Source organism: Castanea sativa, chromosome 6, assembly GCF_040712315.1.
Source record: "Castanea sativa cultivar Marrone di Chiusa Pesio chromosome 6, ASM4071231v1".
Lineage (NCBI taxonomy): Eukaryota > Viridiplantae > Streptophyta > Magnoliopsida > Fagales > Fagaceae > Castanea > Castanea sativa.
In genome coordinates, this window is record NC_134018.1 from 43613787 (window position 1) to 43628985 (window position 15199).

A 15199-nucleotide genomic window follows, 5' to 3' on the forward strand; every position below is an offset into this window, starting at 1 on the left:
ACATATAGAAGATCAAGAATCACAAGTCTTCTAAAAATATTTCTAACTCATATAATATAATCAAGCAAAATTCTTATATGTACTATATGTAACCTTAAAGTTATATACAGTATATTATGGACATCCCCAACCATGTATGTAACCTTAAAAGTTATATACAGTATATTATGGACATCCAACCAATGTGCGAATTTATTTTTTTAATGTTTTCTTTAATTCTGCTAAAGTGCTTTTGCTATAAACACAATTTAGGATAGAGTGAGTAAACACCAATACTTTTAAGTTGATTAAAAATAAAAACTTCATACAATATATTTTTAAAAAATTAGGTGACATATAGAACATTTGAAAATTTTTGTAGTATATAATATATTATCATACTTTTAATGCTTCTACATTAATTAATTTTTCATTTCACTTGTAAGTAATAAAAATGATTTGTTTGATTTCTTATACTTAGCTTAGCCTTCTAACCTCATATAATAAATATTTTAATAATTAATTATGTATTTTTTTCATATATTAATTAAAATATTTAGAATTAATTTTGTCTTTAATCATATATTTTCATATAAGTGATAAACATGATACCATCTTGAATGTTTGAAATTAGAGATTAGAGTAGGCAGATCATTTAACATTACCAAACAAACCCGGCTGTCAGTGCATCACTTGCAAGTTGAGAGTAGAATATGAAAACACAAACAAATAAAAGGGTACCATGCATTCTGCTAAATAATAGATATTGTAGGATCAATGAATGAGTGTAAAAGCCATTTTCTTGTGATTGTTGACTACTTTATTTAGCAAAAATTTCAAGTTGCAATGTCAAAAAGAAAATCAATACTAGAGTAGAGGTCCCAAACTCCCTTTAGCCAAGTCTCATGCCACCCTAATTAGACAAACCAAATATTGATATAAATATTCACAAGGGACTAGAAAGAAAGAAACCACCGAACATACAAGTTTGACGAGGCTCAAACTATGTGTAAGACTTTAAATATATATAAGCACTGTTGATAATAACAATGAGCAGAAACCTAGTGCCACAGTGTTGAAACTGAGACTAATACCACCATGGCAGCTGCTTTTCCTTGAACTATGGCCTCCTCAGGCCTATTGCCATGCGGGTCTTTGCTAGAATCATTGGTTCATATATCCAATGAAGTTGCTTCTATGGAAAAGCTTCCTTGTGTACAGGTTAGAAATATATCAGCCATGATAAGAAGGACCAAACTTCTTTATTCATTGTTTGAAGAGATTCAAGACACAAATGGCTCAATTCCGCCTTCTTCAATCCTATGTCTCACTGAGCTTTTCCGCGTGATTCGGAGAGTGAAGGCTTTGATCCAAGAGTGCAAGGATGGAAGCTGTGTCTGGGGGCTTATACAGACAGAGTTTGTTTCAAATCAATTTTATTTGCTAGTGAAGGAGATGGGGAGGGCACTTGATATTCTACCTCTAAGCTTGCTTGATTTATCAGCAGATACTAGAGAGCAAGTTGAGCTAAGCAGGTGAAGAGGGTAGATTCTTACGTTGACCCTCTAGAACTTCAAAGAAGAGAATTGCTGCTACAAGTAATGGCCAGTGAGAAGAATAGCAAGAACAAGGGCTTCATTGACTTTGGAATAGTGAAAGAGATTTTGAGCTGCATTGGCTTAACAAATCCATATGACTATGAAGAAGAAATTTTAAAGCTAGAGCTTGAAGCCAAGAAACAAGCAGGAACGGGTGGACTAATTGTGGTATCCAATATAAACAGTCTCATCTCTCTCATTTCGTTTTCCAAACCTATGATTTTCAATGATAAACAAAGTGAGAGAACAAAAGAAGACTGTATGCAACAGTCTGCATTCATAAGTAGGAATCATGATTATTCATCATCTTCTCAGTCTTCTGTTGTTCCTAATATTCCCGATGAGTTTCGTTGCCCAATTACACTAGACTTGATGAGAGACTCTGTGATCGTAGCATCAGGACACACTTATGATAGAAATTCGATTGCACGGTGGATCAATTCAGGGCATTACACCTGCCCAAAAAGTGGGCAAAAGCTACTCCACATGGCCCTCATACCCAACTATGCATTGAAGAGTCTGAAACACCAATGGTGCCAGGACAACAATGTTTCATTGAATGAAGATAAGGCATCATCTTTCTCAGACTCGGAGAGTGGAAACAGCAAAGGAAAACAAAAGCAGTTGCTGATGCTGTCAAAATGATAGCAGAGTTTCTCGTGGGGAAACTAGCAACTGGCTCAGTAGAAATCCAGAGGCAGGCAGCATATGAACTTCGCTTACTTGCGAAAACTGACATGGACAATCGCAGGATGATTGCTGAGGCAGGAGCTATTCCATTTTTGGTGACACTACTATGTTCCCATGATCCAAGAATTCAAGAAAATGCTGTCACTGCCATGCTCAACCTTTCCCTCTACCAAAATAACAAGATACTAATAATGGCTGCTGGAGCAATTGACAACATAGTGGATGTGTTACAGTCAGGGAAGACTATGGAGTCAAGAGAAAATGCTGCTGCAGCCATTTTCAGCCTGTCAATGATAGATGAATGCAAGGTGACCATTGGTGCTCGACCTAGAGCGATTCCTGCCTTAGTTGGGCTTCTGAGAGATGGCTCTCCAGCTGGAAAAAGAGATGCTGCAACAGCACTCTTTAATCTTGCAGTCTATAATGCGAACAAAATTGGTGTTGTGGTTGCTGGCGCAGTTCCTGTGCTAATTGACTTGCTGATGGATGACAAAGCGGGCATAACAGATGATTCATTAGCAGTACTTGCTCTACTTTTGGGTTGCTCTCAAGGGCTGGAGGAGATAAGGAAGAGTAGAGTTCTGGTGCCTCTTCTTACTGACCTGCTAAGATTTGGGTCTTACAAAGGGAAGGAGAATTCAATAACTCTTCTATTGGGACTTTGTAAAGATGGAGGAGAGGAGGTAGCAAGATGTCTGTTAATAAACCCAAGAAGCATTCCCTCTCTTCAGAGTTTGGCTGCCGAAGGGTCCCCAAAAGCTCGTAGAAAGGCGGATGCACTGCTTAGATTACTCAACAGGTGTTGCCCTCAGTCTCACAATCCTGTTGGATTGTTAGTATAAGAATATTACAGAAAGGTCATGTACATTTGTGGGAATCATATTGATGGGTGTTTAATTTTGTATGGTGTTCAATTTGATACTGTAATTGATATTCTCAAAGACAAAACTTAGTCACATGGATGCTAATCTGTTCAAAAACATCTCAGGCTGGATTGCTCTGAACTAGGAAATTTTACATTTGAGACCGAAGAACAAATATTATCCTTCAAGGATTCACTAAGCAGCAACCTTGCTGTTAACTCCCTGGTCTTTATAGCTAACCGGCGCTTGTATCCATTAGCCTTTAATAAGAGAAGGTATTAAGTTCTAACACAAGATGAGAGGGATATGGGAAAAATGTTATCCTATTGTGTAGCATATTGGTGATGTTTGATTCGACTTCCAAGATAAAGCAAAATGATTCAAAGTGCAAAAATTCATTGTAAAAAGATCAACAAATAAGCTTCTGCATTTTCCCAACTCGAAGCATAGATTATTTGTCATTTGAAAATGGCATTCAGCAGTAAAATCTACTTCAAGACCACTGCTCTCTTCCTTCTATCTTTGTTGTTTGAGTGCTCCAAGAATGCTTGATGCTATACGAGAGTAAATTCAGAAAACAGCTCAAACTACTCGATGTTCTTTCTACAGGTACCCCCATCTAACAATAGACACCGTATTAATTTATACCCGGTGGTCATTTTTCTGGAAATCTTTTTCTTTTTTTTTCGAAAAGGAAAATGTAATCCAGAGTATCAAACACTTGTGTCAATTACAATGTAACTTTGTCAGCTGTTGATTAGCTGACCGACCAATTGCTTAATCTATTTTCCAAGTAAAAAAAGGCTTGTTTCATGATAAGACCTGTAGTCAAACACTCGCAAGAAAATTGTCCAAATCCCCAACCCTCTTTGGTTTAGATAATACAAAAATAACCTAATTACAATTGGTTAAAAGTTCTTTCTGCATACCAGTGAGTAATATTAATCATCTGAAGCAAAAGGAAACAAATTCAGAATGAAAAAGGGCAACGTTGATGAAGAAACAATAGAACTTTCTTTGCTTGTACTCTATATGTTCTTGTACATTACAGTTACAAGGGCAGATCCAACCAAGAATAAAAATAAAATGAAGAATAAACTACAAAAGCAGCAGCTGGAACCCTTCAGATCTTATTTACAAAGCCCCCAATCCATATGTTACTACAAAAAATATCAAGAGTAGGGATATGGTTTAACTTCCGTTGAACCAGTGATCGATATAATGAAGTTGTGCTCCACAACCATTTGTGAACCAAGATTCACATTAGGGGAGGTGCTAAGACTAGCCAATACGTAATTTACAACTCTACCAATTCCAGCTGAATGTGTGTGCCTTTTATCTTGTAGTTCCAGAACCAACTCCCACTGTCCATCATACTCTGTTCAATAGGGTCCAACTGGACTGATAAACCTGAATTTCAATGAAAACCACAAACGAATCGCTTATGTGCTAACCATCATCTCAAGGAAAGGACATGCGTGCATGCGCATGTGATAATTATTTCATGCTTAGAGAGAGATGAGATTAAACACGTTGTCAAACTTTAAAAATCAGAATCAAATTTTTTTGAACATTAGGACCAAAATCAAAATGACTCAAACTTCATACATATTCCTTATGAGAGTAGTTGATGCTGATAATGGAAATGCTTTAAAGGAAACTCTCAAAACCTGATTTGCCTGGTGTGATCTTCAGTATGTAGCCATTTGGAACTTCGTATACTTGATTTCCCTGCATCATAAAAAGCAGTAAAAGAAATTATAACTAATCTAAGCAAGATACCTGTACAACCCGCTAATAGCATATAAAACGGGCTCACGTGTGAACTCAACTAGAAAATTCCATTGAGCAGAACTCACCTATCAAAATAATTAGCCATTTGATTGATTGATGAAAATTTGCAACCATCCAGTATTTAGATATTACATAAGTCTTTTACTCTTAACTTTCCAAGAATGTAATAAACTGGATTATTATTTCTCTAAGCACAGAGGATTATGTGTAGGACCTGGTTCCTGGCATCTAACAAACTGAAATTTTGTACGGATACAGTTCCCTTCCATAATAACTGAGCAATTTATCTCTCCTACCATGAAATCCATACAAATCTCACAAAAAATCTAACCTGTAAGATAACATCAGTTGCCTCAAATTCAGCATTTCCATGCAGTATGACCTTAAATGCCTCAAAGCGCTGCACATCATGCTTCCAATATATGTTGTTTCCAGAATCCCAGTCGATTCCCTTATTCAGTACCTTGACATTCTGCAATTTACATCTTCCACACCTAGCCAGAATATAACATGTTTAGAATTTGCTAGCTACAATATTTAAAGGTTAAATTACTTATTTAGTCCTCCCAACTATGGGAAAAAGTTTAATTTTTTCCCTCAACTATCAATTGTATCAATTTAACCTATTTTAAAAAATATATTTCATAAATTAAACAAAAGAATGCAAACACCACGCTACCTCTGCCCATATTGTAGGATAGGTTCACCATTTTCATCAATCCTGATTGACCCCATAATATTTTCAGCTTCAATGATCAGGCTTCCATCAAGCTGAAGTAGAGAAAGAGACAAACAAGATCAGCTTAGAGAATAATAACCCAGCATTCTTTCAATTTAGTATTTATTTGAATAGAATAACCTGAACATCCCTCCACAAAAACTCTGCAACCTCTATTTGTAGCTCAGAGCCCATGGATATGGAGCCTCCATGAAACTGAGACAATGAAGAGAATCAAGGAAAAAAAATTAATCTTTGTTGCTCCAGATTTGAGTGATTCGTTTATCCATTGATGGCAAACAATATAACTTTTAGTTACCAATGGATTTAATAAAAACCCTCTCAATTATAACAGCATATCAGACAACGGAAGCGTCTATGGGTACAGATGAAACTTTTATATTAGTACAAGAAATGGGAGAATGCGACACTCTAAATAAACAACCAGAAATCATGTTTCTAGTTATAGTTCGGATTGTCATATACAACCTAATTAACTAGATTTACACACTATTTTCAGTGAGAGAGAGAGAGAGAGAGACAAACAGACAGACAGACAGACAGACAGACGACCCATAAAACACATGACAAACAGTACTGTAAGCTTACTTTTTGTCTTGAGACCTCCCAGAGTGGGCCAAGAGCAGGGTGCAGAAGGATGAGAAATGGTGGTCCAGAATCAACATATTCATCGTTACCTTTAATCTGCATCATGGTAAAATGAAAACACTTAATGTGAATGTAGCTATAAAATACTTGTAAAAAAAAAAAAAAGTTAATGTAGCAATAAAATGAAATTCACCAACACATTCAAGACTTGTGAACAAGATATAATGAATATGGGGCAATAATTTGTGGCGGGATAGCATAATATGCAACAAGATCCCACTCAAATTAACTGGGGAAAATTTTGCATTAATACTGCAGAAGATTTATGAGGATTTACCACAGGAAGTCTAATATCACACTTGGAAAGAAGATCGTGTACATTTCGTAATATATCCAAAAGTGAACCATCTGGAGTCTGCACACAAATTAAAATTAAAACATATTAATAATGGGAGAATTATCAGGTTCAATAACTAGTCTGTGCTATGAATTGCAGGAATTGCAAGGATTAAGCTTTACTTTTGGTCCAAATTCTGCCCCAGGATTTGGAAAATTTTCCTAAACCCTTAAATTTAAGTGACTTCAGATTACCAAGTCAATTAACTTTAGCTTTTTCAGGACCTTCAAGACCCAACATATTAAAAATGTAATAGAACTTTGAAATATGCTCTGAGAACATCGTGACTTAGCATAATTAAAAAGCATGACCTGGTGTAATGACTTGTCTGCGAGTATTCTTTTCCTCTTAGCAGATGATGTGACCCTTCTTCGTTCATTATACACAATAAACGTGTCCATATTTTCTGCAAATAACATAGCCAATAATCACAAAGGATGCTAAACAAGAAAAAAAATCACAAACTGCAAACAGAAAAAAATAAGAAAGATATACCTTCCACTCTGTTATAACAACGGGATGAACTTGTATTGAAAAAGCTGTCTGCAATATTTTGCATTGTGCATTCCAATCTTCCACCAGAGACACTATCATATCAAAAGAAAAATGCAGTTAGCAGTTAGCACGCACTCAGCATAATATCAGTGATAACAAATTCAACAACTAATGCAGACAATCAAAGCCTAGCTATTAATATAAACAGTGTCAATCAATTATAGATGTCCGATAAAGGATTTTATTTATTTATTTTTACATAATTCAATATTTACAATGAGAAGGGGGGCCTTGAACTGTGAATGTCTTTGTTAGAAACACTAGGAAGTGCAGTTGAGCTACAAAGCTCTTGGTCTCCATTGGAACCCTGGACGTCTCCAACAAAGGAATTTTTTTTGATAGATAATGAAAAAATTTATTAATAAAGAAAAAGTCAACCCGAGTACATTGGGGATGTTCTGCGGGGGCAAAAATAAAGAACCAAAATTACAATGATCAAGCAAAACAGGGAGGGAAAAACAAGAAAAATGTGCAAAGCTATTCTCCAATCAAGGAGAGAATGTAGGAAAAAGGACTTAATCTCTAGCAATGACCGTCCGCATCCCTCAAAGCATCTAGCATTTCTTTCGCTCCAAATACACCACATCAAACAATGCAACGCAAGGAAATTTTCAGGAAATCGAATCTCAAGGAAATGTTTGAATTGGGAAACCAAGACTTGACTTCTCCAATTCTGACCAGCCTACAGTTTTGCCTCTCTCTCTCTCTCTCTACAAATTCAATCTTGAACATGTTTCAAAATTAAGCATCCAACCCACACTTTGAATCTGATGGGTGCCATCATTTTAGCAATACCACATGTTACACTGTTTTACTCTTCCGTAATCGTGCTTTCAATACTATTAAGCAATTTTATAAATGACAGCAAGTGTCAGTGACAATGGCTACTAGACCAATGTTAAACCGCACATATCTGCTACAGACTTGGATTTACACATCAATCTCAATTGAGGCTTACATTTATATGTGCCAGATGATGGTTCTCATGATTATTATTATTATTATTCTTTTGGGATAAGTAACTGAAATATTTTATAGGTTCTCAAGAATAATAAACAGCTATGGATAATTTACAAATATCATAAGAAAACCATTTTTTTTTTACCATTGGTAAGTTGCACATGCACATTGTGAGTTTTGAATTCATGACCTTCCCTCCATCCTATTATAAAGCAAAGAGGAAGTGTCATTTGAGATAGAGCTCATTGACAGATCAGAAGAATACCTTTTGAACCAAATATAATATATAAAAGAAGCTGTCTGCATTTTCACAAAATGCACCTTGTGATGGTTTTCGTATCCTAGAGTACATTAATAAAAGTGATGGCACAGAGGTTTCCTCTTTTCATAGTTTGAACATTTGCCATTTGGCTTGATATATTGCAGAATGCACATTTAAGCAATTTTCATGCAGAGCACAACCAACTTCCATTGATATGGTACTATAAGAAAGAAAATTTTAAAACAGCAGCTAGAAGTTTGATGAAAGAATGTACCTATGCCGGTTTCCAAAAGCATCCTCATATACAACTGGCTTTTTTGTATTCAGCACCATGCCTGGTAAACTGTTTTCATTTTTGCTTGATCCAACCAACTCTGCAGAAGCTAAATCCACATATAGGATGTTCGTATTGGCAGAAAAATTTTCCTGCAAACTTGAATACAGAAGACATGGATGACATTGGAAGATTTCTGAGATCCTCATATCAACAGATCCCCCTCTCAAAAAAAGAAGAAGAAGAAGATTAAACATACAATAAAAGATAAGATAAGATATTATAATTTATTTCAAATTGATACAAAATAAGATAGATTATATTATAATTTTTCAAGACCCTTTGTGTTTATCATCGTGACATAAAGTGTATGTGTTTTCTTCAATATAGCAATTATACTTCTGATCAGAAGGGGAAAAAAAAGTCCCTTTTAACAATGATAAACTACCACTTTTCTTTCCCCTTAATAAGAGGGGGCCCAAGATGTGGGATTTTTAACTTCTTTAAATGGGAGGTTGAAAATGAAGATTGGAGACATAGGAGTCAACACCAAGCATGAAAAAAGAAAAACCTCTAGAAGTCAACAGCTAGGGTTGGCTAGAGTCAGCACCAAACCATGGAGACAATTTCACTAGAAATTCTATTCATCAAATTAATCTCCCTCTAAAAGGAAGCACAATACTTTACTCATTGACATAGGAAACCCTAATTTTAATTGCTTGGGAAATCCCAATTATTGAATTAAAAATAACATTGAGCTTAATAAAAGAAAATACTAATAGTCTAACTGACACCTAATAAAAAATCTAATTGAAAAAAAATACAAAATAAAATAATACTAAATTAGAATAGGTATCTCTTCAAGCCTCCAGCATTAAAGGTAGAGTAGAGACATGATTCAAACTCAAGACCACATGCTTTGATAACATGATAAATTACTTGTCCCAAAAGCTAAACTATTAGGAAATAGTGAATTTAATCATTTAACTCTTATTCTAAAACAGACATTATTCAGAAGATGCAATCTAAAGAAAGGCAGCCAATTTCCCTAAATTAACTCTATGCTAGCTCCACTCCTCTAAATGTGGCCACATTGGAAAAGAAACTTAGAAACTCAAATTGCTTTTCTGAAAAGGTACACATGTGGCCCAGCATATTGTTGGTATTTTGTCATTGAAACAAGAGGAGCAGCGCCTAGATGATCCGCATTAATAATTACAAAGTTCAGAAAATTTACTTCTTTGTAATGTGGTTTTTTAGGATGGGTTTGCACTGCGTTTCAGCCCCTTTTTTTTTTTTTTTTTTCCTGGACGCGCACATGTCATTGTTCATTGGCCATGAACAGTGATTTTAGGCGTGAACAGTGTTTTCACCCATTAAAAAATTATTTTGCTGCAGTGTTTTTCAGTTTTCAATTTCAGTTTTCAGCTGTGTCCAAACGGACCCTTAATGTAAGATGCCTAGACTTTTAAGATCCAATTAATCATCGCAATATTGAGCACAGTGTTGTTTCATCTGCAACAAGAGAATTTTCTTTCTTCGGTTTTTGTTTTTATTTTTATTTTTATAAATAATAACTTTAGGGTCAATAAAAATTTGCAGGAGGTTTTACTTTCCAGCTGTATGCTAAAAAAATTGTATTGGTTTTGATACCAAATTCAATACAATTTACAATTTTAATGTGATATATCACAGTGTTAACTCCACCTTGCCTCTCAATTCTATTGCATCAAAACTGAAAAAACCCAGAACCAAGATCCTGACTCCCAAAACTCTATTCATGCAAAACATTAAACAGCTGACATTAAAAGTTCTTTTCTTAAGACAAAACACATTTCTATGAGGTAACCAGAAAAATATTTGGAGGCATACACATTGAATGACATTTTAGGTTATCCATGAGCTAGGGGATTCAGACAATAAAGAGTTTGTGGGAAAAAAAGATTAAAAAAAGAAAAAAAAAAAAGAACAAAAGAAATTGAGAATCATGGTTTAGTATTAGGGTCGTTTCTTGGCACCTTAGAATTGCTTTTGATAACTTCCAACAACTTATTTTACGTTTTGAGGGTATAATTGCCTTCTCTTTCCTAGGTTGATCGCTTAAAGTTGTTGCTACCTATTCACTGTTTTAACACCAAACAGCCATCAGATATATTCAAGATCCAATACCGTAACCCTTATACATCAACCACTATTCAAGAACCCTTTAAGATCTTATCAAGAAACCTAACAGAGTGCTGAATTCCTTAAGATCCTGGATAGATGGTGTTATTTTAATGATTATATGGTAGAAACTGAGATAGTAAATAATGCCAAAGATGACATACACAATATAAAAAAGCATATGAGTCATTGTGCTCGTTTAGAGCTAGAACTACATCAAATCAACACCATAAACAACGAATTGAAAATCCTGAGCAATAAATAAATGTTTACCTTTTGGGAGAAAGAGATCCATTGGTGATTCCAAATTTGTCAAACTCTGTATATTCAATGCATGACACACCATAGGCCCACCTCCCATCAAGAGTTTTCTTCTCAATTAGAACATTAATTCCTTCTGTAGCCCCCAATCGTCGCTCACAGGATGCAAACCCCAGTTTCTGTAACATGTGCAGTTAGTTATATTCCTTTCTCCTTGAAGTCCCCCATAATGTGAGACCCCATGCAACATGGCATGATCACATGCAACCATGTCAGCCACTATTATACAAGTATTCTTTAACCTTATTGGCCATGTCAGACTCAGAAATCTGTTGAACCCATGACCTCACTCTCCTCCCCATTCTTTGTTGGGAGGAGTGCCTTTTGAGCCAAAGCTTAATGGTACTGAGCAAACTTCTAAATAAAAATGCATCAAAATGCTTAACCAATAGACAAATTATTTAGATTAACTACTGGCATACAGCTGAAAATCAATAAATATATGCAAACTTTAGTTCAAATCTGGATGTGTGCTGATGTATGTACTAACCACGTTAATGTTGTCCATATAAAGGTGTAGACACATGTCTGATATAGGTAGCAACTGTTTCTACTGAACTAAAAATTTAAAAAATTGGAAGTGGACTAATCACATAGATAAAGTAAATGTGCATACTACCTAAGCCCAATGCCTAAATGCTTTTTAGCTGAAAAAATTGTACCTAGCTACCAGTAAGTTGGTGCCCCGAAAGAGAATGATATGATCAACAATCAAATACAAGCCTACCTTTCCATGATGTAAACCAATTCCCGCCAATGCCAAAAGTGTCACATCCGTGGCAGCAACAACATTACTGCAAGGTCACCAGAGTCTAAGTAATGTCCAGAGTCTGGCTTCCCAACTATAAAATTTTGCAGCTGACGATAAATAATGGACTTGAAGGCATTAAAAATACTATTTATGGCTAACCTGACTTGTCGGACAGTTGCCCCTTTTCTTCCATGATCATAAAACCATTTGAAGATGCCTTTGTCATAAGCAAGCTTCCATATAACACCATGACCACCAGGTTTGCATACAGGTGTGAATGGTTTAGCCACCACCCATTGCCCACCTTCCGCACTAATTGATGGAACAAGAGGCTGACAGTTTACATAATAAATTTGAATGAAAAGTATTCATTACTCAAATAGCATAAACTATTAGAAAAGCAAAAAGTGGAAGATATCCTCATAGTTTTAAACATAAAACCTGTTCAAAAAATTGGAAACTTGATCGACCTCTTCCAAACCATCCAAGTCTTTCACATAGAGAAGTGATGTGTTCATGGTTTTTCTTTGCAGAACTTGTCATGATTGCAACAGGTGTGATACATTGTTTTCCATACATCTTGAAGTACAAGAACTCTCTAGCCTTGCAATTGAAACATACAAAAATAAGATGCACATTATCCCAGAATCCAAAATAACATATTTCAGTGATGGTTCTTTTTTTTTTTCTTTTTCTTTTCTTTTTTCAATATTTGGGGGGAGAGTGTCAAGCATCTTAAACAAATATTTCCAGGCTTTACTAACCAAGGTCTTATACCTGAAGATCTCTTATAAGACCTTCCAATAAAGTCCGTCCACAATAAGGAAGCATTGCAGCAGGAAGACATTCACCTGTGTCAGGATCAACCAAACCAAGCCTATCTGCGGAGCCTCCCAAAGGATAGATTTCACCTAGGTCTGGCAAGCCCTAAAAAGGATAAGATCATGTAGTTCAAGACAATCTGTGACACATATCTTCCTTTAAATAAACAAATATGCTCTTATTAGAAAGCACTAACCTCAATTCCCCAAATAGCTGCTTGAGAAGCATATTCTGTATCTTGAGAAAGGTCAAGTCCTCTAGGAGCATGAATTTCTGTAAATTGGCATTCCATTAACTTATTTATGTGATGGGACCAGTTTGTTGTCTCCCTTTCACATGTTGCTTGCGCAAGAAGCTCAAGCACCGTAATCTGATATCTGCAGCAAGTGAACAACTAAAAAATATCAAAATACAAGACTATGCATCAAAAAATTAATTTCCTGAAATGCAGTGCCACAGTAGCAAAAACAGCAAGCGTTTCTGTCTTTTTCTTTTTTCTTTTTAAATTCTCCATTCATTTTTTAAGTAAGAAATTTGTGACCTCATTTACCATACATGGAAAGAGACAAGGCATTGCATACGGAAGTACTAAAAGGGCAAAAATTAAATACAATTCCTTATGTTTTATACCTTAGGTTCCCTACTAAATTCAACCATGTAGCTGCGTTGACCAATGCAACACAAAAGGAATTATCCTCTCCCAATAACAATTAAATTCAGTACTCACATTCAAGCTCTCAAGCTCTTTACACGCAAAGGCCAGGACAGGCCCAAGATTCACCGACTTCCAGTTCAGCAACTAACTAACTGCTACTTCTAATGCTCACACATGCAGAAACATTTGATGACTTGTCATACATGGGCTTGTAACCACTTTGAAATGGGTTAGCACACTTGTACTCATGCTTTCCCCGAGCTAAACCCAGCTGCACAAGGTGGACACACACACAAACACACATGCACGCATGCACGCAAGCAACTTATTTGAAACTCAGCACATGTGTGGTTTCTGTTGGAGCCTTAACATTAATTCACTCTTAACATAATCATTTAAGCTTTATATTAATCATGAATCAGTATAGCCAATCCACATTTACCAAAACCACACAACAAAACAAATCCACTTTAACCAATAACAATATCAACAACTACCATTACATCAATAAATTCACTATAACCAATAACAGTATCAACAACTACCATTACTTCAATTGCTTCTATCCAATTCACTAATAACACATATTAGCAAAAATATTAAACAAAGTTTTATTGAAAACAAATGGAATGAAATTAAAATGAAAACTCACCCAATGATTCCGCCAATGCAATCATAGAACTGTTCAATTTCTCCAAGAGTCTTCAACAGCTTCTCAAAATCTCCAACTTCTTCGCTTTTCAAACCGAAACCAGTGTTACTCCCCGAACGCTCACTGGCATTATCGAGCTTCTCAATCATCTCCACCAACGCGTAAAGCGCGCTCTTGATATCGCTCCGCGCCGCCTCGAACTCGCTCAGCTCGAACTCCAAGCCGAGCACGTGTTCCTGCCCCGCCGCGACCAAGCACTTCACCAGAAACAATCCGTACGAGTCCACATTGAGCGAAGCCAAAACAGTAGCGAACCCGCTCCGGCTCAAGCCTTCGAAGAATCGCTTCACTCTCGCGTCTCTGTCGACCACCGCGAGCTTGTCCTCGACGGTGTTCGCGGCGGAGAGCTCGGAGCGGAGGCTCTTGAGGCGAGAGATTTCCCGGTAGAAATTGAAGTCCGGCGCAGGTGGCGCGTACTCTACAGGCGCGGTGGAGACGCGCGTGAGAAAAAAAGAAGAAGACGACGGAGACGAAGGAAAGGAAGAGAGAGAGGAAGAGAGAGGGAGGAGAGGCAGAGGCAGAGGCTTGTTGAGGTGGAAAGAGTGGAAGGAGAAGTGAGGATTAGAAGCTTTGGATTTGAAGGAGAAGAGGAAACGGTGGTTCTGTTGGAGAATAGGAGTTGTTGAGAACGCCATTCTTCATTCACAGTAGAGAGAGAGAGAGAGAGAGTCTGGTTTTAAAAATGAAGGGGAATGAGGGATAAAGAGTGAGATGCTAGAAGCATATACTTCTTTGTTCTTTCTACTATAACACACAGAGAGAGAGAGAGAGAGAGAGAGTCGGGGTAGGGAGTGTGTTGTGTCCTATGCTATATCTGATCAGCTAGTAGTTGTGGTGCAGCGCGGGGATTGGTTGGTTTTTTTGGTTTCCCAAATCCCAAATCCAACTTCATGGATTTCCGTTGCTGCTTTGCTTGTTGCTTTTGTTCTGATTTTTTTTTTGTCGTGTGCCTTGTTGTTGGGTGATTGTGGTTTGGGCTTTTTGATTTTAGGGCCTAGAGGAAACATGTGGGTTTTTTTAGATTTTAGAAAGTTTGAGCTGGGCTTGACCACGAGCCAGATTAAATTATCTCTCAC

The 15199-nt window shown here is 36.5% G+C and overlaps 2 protein-coding genes across 3 annotated transcripts; one reads left to right on the forward strand and one right to left on the reverse strand.

Annotated features, from left to right (window-relative positions):
- The first annotated feature begins 1055 nt into the window (after positions 1-1055).
- LOC142641657 (U-box domain-containing protein 1-like) lies at positions 1056-3134 on the forward strand. Its single transcript, XM_075816136.1, is given in 3 exon segments — positions 1056-1507; positions 1510-2190; positions 2193-3134. Coding segments are annotated over 3 exon segments (2004 nt in total). The 5' UTR covers positions 1056-1101; the 3' UTR covers positions 3110-3134.
- Positions 3135-4125: 991 nt separating this feature from the next.
- LOC142641032 (UTP--glucose-1-phosphate uridylyltransferase 3, chloroplastic) lies at positions 4126-14998 on the reverse strand. Of its 2 annotated transcripts, none has more exons than XM_075815384.1 (17): positions 14064-14998; positions 12953-13133; positions 12712-12861; positions 12376-12537; positions 12094-12266; positions 11911-11977; positions 11136-11302; positions 8700-8924; positions 7144-7235; positions 6960-7054; positions 6589-6666; positions 6252-6347; positions 5784-5858; positions 5604-5695; positions 5256-5418; positions 4801-4861; positions 4126-4540 (listed from the first exon to the last, which is right to left on the reverse strand). In XM_075815384.1, the coding sequence occupies exons 1-17, from the start codon at positions 14756-14758 to the stop codon at positions 4428-4430; spliced, it is 2685 nt and encodes an 894-aa protein (XP_075671499.1). In that variant the 5' UTR covers positions 14759-14998; the 3' UTR covers positions 4126-4427. The 2 variants fall into 2 exon arrangements, with proteins under 2 accessions (XP_075671499.1, XP_075671501.1); XM_075815386.1 differs by having other exon boundaries at positions 8700-8858; positions 14064-14996.
- Between the last annotated feature and the right edge of the window lie 201 nt (positions 14999-15199).

Coding starts and splice junctions, on each gene's coding strand:
- LOC142641032 (XM_075815384.1), bottom strand. CDS start 14,758: ATGGCGTTCTCAACAACTCCTATTCTCCAACAGAACCACCGTTTCCTC. Junction 7,236..8,699: donor GCTTTTGGAAACCGGCATAG/GTACATTCTTTC, acceptor TTGATATGATAG/TGTCTCTGGTGGAAGATTGG. Junction 6,348..6,588: donor GTGATATTAGACTTCCTGTG/GTAAATCCTCAT, acceptor ACCATGATGCAG/ATTAAAGGTAACGATGAATA.